The following is an 11,303-nucleotide window of genomic DNA, read 5'->3' as shown; positions in this document are numbered from 1 at the left end:
TGAGGGACCCAAAATTGGACACAACACTCTTGAGGTGCAGCTTCACCAGGGCCCAGCACTGGGGGACAGTCACTGCCCTGGTGCTGATGCCACACCACTGCTGACAACATTTCTGTGCAGTTGTGCTCTGGCCTGGACTGGAGGGTGAGAAGGGCAGATTGTGTCAGCCAGAAAGACCACACTCACCCCATGACAGGAAGACATCCCACTCTTCTAAGCATTTGCTCCAGAAATGGAAATCCCAAACCACCCACCACAGTTCTCTGTAGGGCTGGCAGGAAGCACCTCATGAGGCTCCTTTGTGAGGTGCGCTGGGGATCTCCTGTCCCTTCCACACTCTTGGCTAAGAGCTGGGGCTCACAGACAAACCCCTCTGCTGTCAGCAGGAACATCAGGGTGAGAGGATGGAACAAGGGATTCCATACAACCATTCATATCAGCTTTGGTGGCAGAGCATCCAAACAAGTCAGGAAACTAACATGTGACTACAGCTCTGAGCAAAAGAAAATAATTTGTTAAAAGTTTAAGGAAATTTTTCTTAATTCTGCCTTTGATCAAAAAGGCAGCTATATATACACAGCAAAATTCAGATTTTTTTTTTTTTTTTAACCAGCATTTAGCCCATACCTGACTCCCCACTTCCAAGTACACATTGTGGGAAGAAAAAGAGACATCATTTTTTAGACCTGTATTTGGAAACACTTGGTTATCCAAAGATTCAGAGAAAAACTGGAAGCTCCCAGTCTGGTGGTGTATTCCCCATTCTGCCATCAAATTCCCCACCTGAACCACTCTGTGATTTCTGTAAGCAAGGCAATACTGCTCCCACTCAGTAGAGCTCATTTACCCTGGTCAGGCTGAGAGGCGGGCGTATCTCTGCCACCTCCTGCTAAGCAAAAATTATAAATCATGTCCGCACTTGAAAAAGTAAAAAAAAACCAACAACCAAACAAAAAAACCCACCAAAACAACACCCAACCCCCAACCAACCAACAAAAACCCCAAAACAACCCAAAATAACCAAAAAAACCAACCAACAAAACCCCACAAAAAACCCCAACAACCAACCAAAACACACAATCCCGCTCAAAACAAAACAAAACCTCATAGCAATAATTAACCTAAATATTGAAAAAAAAATTAAATCTTAACAGCAATTCTCATGAAGACTGATGCAATAATTAAATGGAAATAAATTAACATTTTCATTCCACTAAATGAAATAAACACAGAACTCACACACACAATACCCCAGAGTTTACATTGGAAAGACAGCTTAAAACTAACAAGGTTTAACTCAAAACTTTTTTTTTTTATTAAAGTATGAACGCATTTATGCTGGAGAACAGTTTACATACATTGTAAAGCAACAAGCATATTTTCAAGAGGTGTGGGCCCTCCTCAATACATCTCCATGCTCAATCTACATGCTTTACCACTGGACTCACACATACACTCTCACATACAAACACAGAGACACAAAACACAGACACAGAGCTATCTGCTTGGATTAGCTTTCTTTTAAGGCTTCTGTAAGGTGCCCTAGTGCCCCTAACATGACCATAATTACAAACAAAATTGTACGAAGGAGCAGCATTACTTGCAAACTGTTGATCTGCTCTCAGCCTTAAAAAATATCAAGTGAAACAAGTTTTTCCTTTATTTCAGTTTTATTAAACATCTGCATTTAAGAAAGGCATGACTGTATATCTGTGAACAAGGAAAGATACGGGAATCTTAACATGAGGTTCTCAACCAGAACAGATGTTCCAACCTGACTCCTGAGGGAGCGTTTCCTTTGATCTTTACAGTGAGGCAGCCCTGTGTGGTGAGACACTGCCAGCTCCATCCCACCAGGGTCACTCGACCAGCAGTGTGGAAAGCAGGGACACAGAGCTGTGCCCACTGTGCTCAGATCTCATCAGACCTGAGGTTGATGAGAAGTCACAGTTCAAACACTGACACACCCAAGTGTCCCTCGACTCTTTCCAGGGGGCCCCCCTCCTGCAGAGCACATCAGGGTAGGATAATGCACAGACAGCAGGGCTGGCTTGCTGAACCCCCAGCCACCAGGGAGTATTTCTGCCCACCCCTTTTTGGTATCCTGCAGAACATAGTCTGAAACTGCAACTACTGGTGTTGGGTGAAAGATGTGGCAGCAGGTATATTAAGAAAATAGGTACAATGAATAAAATAAAGGATAGCATATGATATAATGTGTACATACAAGCATCTTTCATTTTTTATCAGTGAAGTGTGAATTAACTGCAGAATGCCAGGCCATTAGTCTAAAAGGCTATGTATGGCTGTCTTAGCCTAGGTATGGTCAAAGGATTTGTGTGATGTATCATGGGGAAAGATCCTTCGGGAACCATTAGGGCTTTCCAGGCCTACTTGCTCTTGTGCATCAGCATCAGCCCACAGCTAGGAATGCCAGAGAAGCAACTAACAAAATTGCCTGACCAGTCTTTGAAGACAAACAGGAATGACTGCACTTCATGGTATGAACCTGAACTACAGAGACAAGAAAGGGACAGTGATGGGTGGATGACAGAGGTGGGGGAGGGAGATTTTTTTCTCACTTTTACAACAGCAGCAGATTTCAATGCAATTTCAACGTAATTACTTCAATGATGCATATCTGTAGGTACCAAATTGCTCTTCTGATTTAAAAAGCTGGTCAGACAAGTGTTTGGCAGTCCTTTCATTACCCAGTTTCAATTGTTGCTTATTCATCTATCAGCTCTCATTCCCTAAGCCATTTCTGCCTTTGTTGAACCGCGAATGAGTCCAGTCAGCCATCGTCAGACTCAAATTCATGAGACACTTCCTCCGACGAGCTGTTCCTGTGGATCCGGCCATCGCTTTTCATGCTGTGAAAAGTCTTCTTAAAGGCCTCCATCATGGCATGGGCCAGCTTCTTGGCCTCCAGCTTGCTCTCACACTCCACAGCGTGGCAGTCCATCTGGTAGGAGAGGTCATCGTTGATCTCCCGATAGACCCAAGCGAAGATGTTTGGGCTGACGTTGTGGTCAGCAGTGCAGTAGGCTATACGTGCTACCTGAAAGGTATCCATGTGCACTGTCGCCTCACCTTTGAGGTCCAGATGATGCAGCCAGACTTGGAAAGGGCGAATTTCCAGAAGGGCATTAGCTGGGTAAACATCCTCCCTGGTGAGCGTGTGCTTCTTCCACAATTCAATAACTGGTTTTTCTGTGCAGCCTGACAAAAATTGCATCCCTGTTGTGGAAACCTTACCCAAATACGTAACCTGCAAAGAAGAGCAAAAATAGGTGAAAACACGAACAGCAGACCTCTGGTGGTACTTTCTGCCATCCCAGGGAGTTTCACCGGGAAAATAAAAGCACACACCTCCTCCCACAAACTCCCCGATTTCTGCATCATTTTCAGTAGAAGAGTTTTCAAACTGCTTTCCAAATATTTGCTTTTGCAGATGCTGACTTCACCATTCAAACCCAGAGATAAAAAATGCCCAAGTGTCTGAGTTTCAAGGCATTCCACTTTCTTCGCCTCCCCTAGAAAGCCCAGCTTTAGAGCTCATGACTACCCCTAAGCTCATCTTAGCAAGTGCAACTGCCATTGGAGCAGGTCCCAGGTAGTTGTGATGCAAACCATCTTTTTTTTTTTTTCTTCAGCTATATTCAGGTGATTTATTTGTATCATATTCCAAACATTAGTATTAGGGAGATGGAGACATTCTCAGTTTGATAATGCAAGACTGCAGGGGGTCACAAAAGCATGATCACAGCAGAGGATTTTAAACTGTTTGAATGTTCCTTTTCCAAAACGATCCTGTTTTTCCACCACTTCTGCTACTTCTATCTAAGTATTAAGCCAGGAATAGCTCAAAGATGTTCAAAACTTTGTATTTGAGCAGGGCTGAGATATTTATTACACCAATTTAAGAAAATATGCTGCTAAAAAATCTAGTAATAAATCTAGCTAAGTTTAATCACATCATCTCTCTGCTTTCCTGTCTAGTCCTTTTAAGCAAGTATCCTGTTAGCCAATCAGCACAGGAAAGCAAGGTGGTTTTAGTGCCTTTACAGTAATTTATTCACAAAATATCAAATTCACTAGGAGGTCCACATCAAAATTCTGTATTAAGCCTGTGCAGAAACATTCCCTTAAATCTGTGCAGCTACTAATGAGGCTTCCTTCCACTTACAGCTGAATGGAAGATTATTTTACCTGGGAAAAAGGATTTTCTCTAGGAAAGACAGGTCAATGCCACATAAATGCGATTATGAAGATTATTCTATTTATTGTTAGTGTCAGGATGGTGCATTTAAGAACAACTCTATGAAAACAAAATTGTTCCTCATTTATCTCTTGCAGCAGTAACTGCTTGAGACAGAATCTTTTACCCTTTGCTTGATGTCTTATAACCTCCTCTACATTTTACTCAAGGCATTTGGAGAAAAAAAGTAATCATGTGCACTTTCCAAACTAATTTCTTCAAAATTCTGCATTAAACACACAGTACAGGCTTTTTTATGTTGCAAATGTGTTAAGAAATGTAAAGAAAAAACATAGAATTTCCACATCTAAGCACATTTTAAAAATCATAACCACAAGAAATACAGGATTTGTAATCCATGCAAACAAAATTTTCCACAAGAAAAATATTTTGCTGCATGCTTCATACGTTTTGTTAAACTCAGAGGCCTAAATTAAGCCATAATTAAGGAAAAAAGCTTACAAAACTTTATTGGAAGTCTGTGTGTCTTAATCATGCTTGCCAAAAAAGCAATTTCAAAGCATTGACATTTCAAAATGGGAAGTCTTATTCTTTGCCTATAAATATTCATGATTTGCACTGGGAAAATGTTGAATCTTATAAAGCTTTTTTTTTTTTTTTTTTTGGGAACAGTGGGAAACACAACAGCTAGAACAGTTAACAAGGCAAGACCTACCGGTGTTTTGCCTTATTTTATTAGTGATGAGAGTTGAGTTCCCTAAAGTACTGTAGAAAAACTTAAAAGAAAACCTCAGAGTTCACAGTACCAACTAAACACATACAAACAGCACATACAGGACTAAAGAGGAATGAATCTGCAGCATACTGGGGGGTATTTCAACATATATCCAAAGTCAGAGTGCTTTGAACAGAGCAAGACCATTGTGCCAATTTGCACATTCAATGTATTCTCCAAAGGTTCCTTCAGCCCTGTTTCATACTTACAAGGCAGCTAACAAAAGACAAACACTGTAAACTGACTCTTGGGGTCAAATTCAAAGCCCATTGTAGCATCAGAAGTCCTTCCCTAACTTCAAAGAGATTTGCACAAAGACTTTAAACCCCTAGAAACAGCAAAATGGCCTCTTGCTCATGGACTTTCTCACTGCCCAAATACAGCTTTGAATCCCTGGCTGCAGGAGAGGACTGCCACCACTGAAACGTTTTGTCCCCCAGCTACTGGTTGGAAAAGCCCAGTGTCACCTGGAGACCACAGGAATCAGCACCTCTCATGAGTGCACAAGAGGGGATGCAGGGAATTGTTTCACTACTGGCTTGTCCTAAAGAGGAAGCTGCTGCCAGCTCGAGAGCTGCCCTGAGCAGCAGCACGAGGATGGGGAGAGGGGAAGAAAGCAAAGACAACTCCATCCCAGTCAGCGTTGCTGAGCTCTGTGCTGCAGATTCACTCTAGCCACAGCATCAGCTTCTGAGCATGGGCAACTCCCAAGTGATGCCTGGACACCTTCAGCAGCCAAGGAGCAAGATCAGAGTTAGCTGTCATACAGCAGCATGAACTGAATTTAATGTTCTCCTCTGTTCCTCTGCAGCAGCTAACTGCAACCCCCCTGTTGGCCATCAATCTATGTGTGGCCTCCTTAAGAGTGAAGTTACAAAAAATAATGGATTTCCCTAAAATAAAGTAGTTGCATTTTAAGAAAAAAGAAGCAGTGAATTACTCTGCAAGCAGCCAATGCAAAACTAATAACATGGATGGAACTCTGGCTTGTTTACCAAAATGGGATGTACTGGTCTGATTTACTGTCCCACTTCTGTCACGGTATAACTGCATAGGAACCTTTGGAAAGTTGCTTCTTTTAACGTCACTTTGAACCTCCATTATATAAATTTCATTTTCCTTTGAGGACACAATCATAAATATTTATAAGGTGCTTAGACATTACAATAAGGAATTCACAGGAAAGAATAAACAAAGCCTCAGCTTTAGAGTTTCTCCTGCACTATGTCTTATATAGAAACATCTACATCTAGTACTGCTGTTACTTTTTGGTTTTTTAAATGAATGATCTTTTTTCTTCCTAGTTGAGATACAAACATCTTACAAGAGTAGCATCACTGAAGCTCTTGGTGAAGACAGATGTCTAACATTTCCTCACAGCATGATCCCCTGCTGAAACAGAACAGGGATACAGGGGCTGGCCAGACACCTCCACGCTTTGACCTACCAAAAGGTACTATTCCCTGAGCTCAGAGTTATGAGGTTATTCCACAAGCAGTGCTCCCTGCATTTTGGCTCCTGCCTTGACCCATCTCACAGCACACCCACCTTTGTCTAATTGCCCAGAAACCACTGACCACACCATTACAGTGAAGCTATTACAGTACAAGCATCTTCCTTTGCAATTTCCAAATCTGCCAACCAAAGATCAAAGAACAGATCATTCCTTTCATTATCAGATGGAAAACAAAGCTATTTTGAGGCAAATATTCTCATTGGTGGTCTTTCCCATTAAAATCATTGATATCAGTGTGAAGTCAACAGGTATTATTAAAAAAAGACTCCAAAACAAAACAGAGTTTCATCTTTAATACTCATAAGAACCAGACATGAAGGGCCTGAAGATGTGAAAGGCATTAGTAGTAGTAGCAGCAGGGATGTTCTTACAGTTATCATTGCACCTAAAAAGCACACTGAAGTACCTGAACAGTCTTACTGACCAGACAGTGATCATTGACAAAGACAGGCAAAGTAACAGTTCAGGCTGAAAGCCACACCTGTGACAATACAGCTCTGAACATCAGCAAAAGTTCTGAATAATGCTTTTTCTTCCTCTGAAACTCTGGAAGTCACTTGGCAAACATCAATCCAAGAAAATTACTTATTAGTACAAGTGTGGCATGTCCTTTAGCAAGGGTCATCCTATGCACCAAGACCATCCTATAGAGCCAGGAGCTTTATTCCCTCCCCTCTAGGTTGTTAGCACTGGAATGAGCTGCTTGGGGAAGTGGTAGAGTCACCATCCCTGGAAGTTTTCAAGAAACAACTGGCCAAGGCACATAATGCCATGGTTTAGTTGGCAAGGTGGTGTTCAGTCAAAGGTTGGATTTAAAGATCTTTGAGGTCTTTTGATGGAATCTTAATAATTCAATGATTCTATGATTCTAGCCTCAGTGCAAGGCAGAGTAGCTGCAGGTTGGTTGCAACAAGTAAATTATGATAAAGTTTTTGCAGCTTTTACTTGGTTTGGACACTGTCTTTTAAGTGATAAAAGAAAGGTAAATTCAGCTCAATGCCATTGTGCTAACCTTAAGCAGTGAAGGCATTTCCTGTCATATCTTCTACCAGGGATAAGAGTATATTTCTTTATGGCTCTTTTAGTCCTTTGGTTTGTGTGTTCCATCTGTCCCACAAGTTTCTGGAAGATATATAAACTTAACAAAAATTTCTTATGCATGTTAGAAATTATCCACATTCTTTCCAGCCTTTCTATGGCAAATTTTATCCTCTGGCAAGCCACTGTCACCAACCATGACATAAATACACTTGAGGCTTCAACACTTCTATGCTTGCAAGCATTCAAACCTTTTGTAAAAGCCAAGATGTTCTGAAGAGCTCCTGATTTCACCCTAGAGATTTGCCAACACCACTGTCAGTATCTGACAAAACTGTCCTCAACTGAAAAATTCTGTGCCTTTGCCCTTTTGTAATGCAGCTACACCCGTGTGACACATGGAGACATCTCATGTCAAAGGACATGAAGAATAATAGATGTCATTTTTCATGCACTCTCCTGGAAACACAGAAGTATCTGAGTACTTTGACACTGCTGTTTTCAGCCCCTTCAGTCCAATAATGTATAGTGAAAATGTCTTTTAATAACTATTTTCAAGAGCTTACCAACTTTGAAAAGACCAGTACAGCAGCTGCCATAGACATTTACACTTCTAGTACAGTATGATTTGTCAGAAGTAATAAGGGGTTTTTCTTTTTCATACCCAACTCTTTCATCATTGATCTCACATTGTTCACTTGCAATTCACAGGAGATAAAGAGCAGCTCAGCTCCTGCATGTGTTGATCTGATCTCAGATCTGACTCCCCAACAGATCATGTGTCCACACTGCTCCTGTCTCACAAGCCTCACACTAAAGTTTAGGCAGTCAAATGGCTTTTTCTCCTTCTGTTCCCTATCCCCAGTCCATAGACTATCAGTGCTCCAAGAAAGCAGATCCAAACTGTAAAGATCCATAATTACTGCATTACAAGAGGACAGATGCTCTCTTGGCACAGGAGCTTGGCACAGGAACTCACAGGACTCACATACCTCACAGGACTCTGGGCTCTCTCACTCTTCAATACCACGGTCAAAAGACCATATGTAAAATTAACTCCTTGGTTATTTATTTAATATAAGTATTTCCTCCATATGAGATAAGAAGGGTCTTTGTCAGCAAAATCAACAGAGAAAATTAAAAAAAAAAAAAAAAAAAAAAATAAAAATAGAGCACTGATCTTGAGCCAGCCAGCTATTTACTCTGCAAATTTGAAGTCACCAGAGGATGCCCTAGAGGAACTTGGGCAAATCTTAATAGTAGGTGACTGTCTCTTTTGTTGATCAGTGTTTTAAAATAAACATTCCTTTAGCCTCAAATTTGGTCTAGTTGCAACTGATTATGTTTGATCAAGACAGTAAGATATTTCTCAGTTAAATGTGAGGCAAACAGAGGTAATGAGACATTTTCTTCCTGAAAAAATAATTGCTCCTGTGGCACCTTCAGGATACATGGCAAGGAAAAAAATGACTGTTAGAGTCTGTATTAAGATGCACAGGTATAGATCCTCCAATGAGCAAGTAAACCACCGCAGAAATCAGGGAAACATCAGGATTGGAAGAGACCTTCAAGGTCATACAGTCCAACCATCCACTCAGCAACACTGCAACCCCTATGCCACTGAACCACATCACCCGGCACCAGATTCAGATGCCTCAAACACCTCCAGGGATGGCAACTCCACCATCTCCTGGGAAAACCTGCTCCAATGGCTGAGGTTTGTCAGTTCATCCCAACCAAGCAAGAACCACCAGCCTAAAGATCAGGCAAACTTGCAGAAGTTTTAAAGAAGAATGCAGAGGAGATTTGAAGAAGAGCAGCCAAAAGCAGGTTTAGGAGGATGTATGGATTTCTTGTTTAAAATTGCTGCAGGAACACATACATGGAGATGCTCCCTGGGTTTGAAGCACAAAATCACATAAAGGATGAGAAAGTTCAAGCTTCACCTAGACTCCAGGCACATATTGTTGAGGCCAGGACACAGCAAGCTTCATCTCCACATCATTACAAGGTCTGGAAACCTCTGCAAGAAGTTGCTACTCAGGAAACCTGTGCTCAACTTCACTGCAATGACAGTGTGCACAAGGCCCCCAGTGGCACCTCCAAGCTGAGGTGAATCAGGAGAATCAGGGCTCACCAAACAGTCACAAATTTGATGGCTGAAACCAGTTTTTCTTTTACTTCCAGTGGAGTTGGGATACAAGTGGGACAGGCCTGCAGCATGCTGCCCAACAGCTTGGTAAGTCCTGGCACAGCTTTCATGTCAATAAAAGCAGATTTAGCTGTAGAGTAATTTTCAACATCTTTAATTAAAACATCCAGCTCCAGGCACAGCGGGAGCGCTCTGTGCTGGACAGGGTACACGTCTCACCACACCAGCTCAGCTCTCCTCACCCTAAAGCACAGTGACTCAGCCTCAGGCTGGCAACTTGGGATTTAGAGCCAAAAGCTGCTTTTTGGCTCTGAAGGGAAAACAAAAATATCCCAGACATTCCACTGGATCACTGAGCAAATACCATGAACTGCATTCAAGCAACGTTTGCTTAAGACCCAAAAAATAACTCAGTCAAGTAAAAAGGCTGCACAGTTTCCCTTTGCCTGTCACTGCTTCCTCACCCACACTGCCTGTGTCCAGCCAAAGCCTTGCAGCACAAACACGAGGGTCTTTGTGGGCACGGCAGAGCTCCTTGGCACACAGAAATACACAGTAAATGCAGTATTGTGGCTTACAGAAATATGTGAAGAACTGTTTTATTTTTGAGACAAAATTCAGAGGCAGAACAGACTAAGCTAGGCAACTATTTAATGGAAAATAACCATCAACTCTGAGGGCTGCCCACTGGATTAGGAGGGGACAAAAAAGACATCAGTAGTTAATGTCTGATTTATTCCAAGGAATCAAAGGATAGCTCCAGAAAAAGCTGGAAGCATCAGCACCTCTTCAGCAGTTAAGTCAACAGCCAGCATCTGACTCCTTTTGTGGGACCAAAGCTGAACTTAAGTCTTGAAACAATGCTACAATTCCCTCTTGAAAACAAAAATAATAAACAAGCCCAGCAAGAAATGCGTCTGACTCTTTACATCTTCAGAACTCCTAAGGAAAAGCAACTGCTGGGCAGCAGCTGCCCCAGCTGTCCATCTGTCCCCACAGCCACGCTCACAGCAGCCCTTTGCAGGTGCCTTTATTTTCCCATGTGTTTCTCAGCTGTGACCATGCAGCAGATCCTGCCTTAGCTGCCCCCCAGGAAGGGGGTCACCACACAAGTAAGGCATGAAGTGATAGCACAGAATAGTCACTTTGGATATAATTCCTCAACTGAATGCCTTTGAAGGACAGAAGAGCTCTCATTACTTTTAGTCCATCACCATTCTTTCAGGTTTTTAATCCTCCATGCTTCTCAGGAGCTGGAGCACTGTGAAAATACCTTTTCTTGGAAAATGCTCTTCCCCAGTAGAAAGAAAAAACATATACCAATTTCAGTGCTGCTGCTTCTGAGGTTGCCCTTTAACATGACAGCAGGTAGAATAGGTGAATTAATGTCATCCAGGGTGGGTATCCCAATGTCCAGTCCAGGGCAGCATCTCAGAATGGGGCTTTTCTGAGGGTAGAGCTCACCCATAAAGACTTTTCATTTCTCAAACACTGTGCAGGACAAACACTCCAGGAACTGCAAACGATTGGCACGAAAGTGCAGGGCATATCTCTGAGATCCTGCCCCAGCTCTGAGTAAGACACCAAAGGCACACAGACA

The 11,303-nt window shown here is 42.2% G+C and overlaps 1 protein-coding gene across 3 annotated transcripts in view; it reads right to left on the bottom strand.

Annotated features, from left to right (window-relative positions):
* Nucleotides 1-664: 664 nt before the first annotated feature.
* PID1 (phosphotyrosine interaction domain containing 1) overlaps nt 665-11,303 on the bottom strand; it is a 97,134-nt gene continuing 86,495 nt past the window's right edge. For all 3 annotated transcript variants that reach the window (XM_083869092.1, XM_083869093.1, XM_083869091.1), the window contains exon 3: nt 665-3,271. In XM_083869092.1, coding sequence (XP_083725218.1) covers nt 2,795-3,271 — 477 coding nt within the window. In that variant the 3' untranslated portion in view covers nt 665-2,794. The remainder of the gene's footprint in view (nt 3,272-11,303) is intronic.

This window comes from Zosterops lateralis (assembly GCF_965231275.1).
Source record: "Zosterops lateralis genome assembly, chromosome: 10".
Lineage (NCBI taxonomy): Eukaryota > Metazoa > Chordata > Aves > Passeriformes > Zosteropidae > Zosterops > Zosterops lateralis.
The sequence above is the reverse complement of the archived record's forward strand: the minus strand, read 5'-3'. Positions and strand labels throughout refer to the sequence as shown.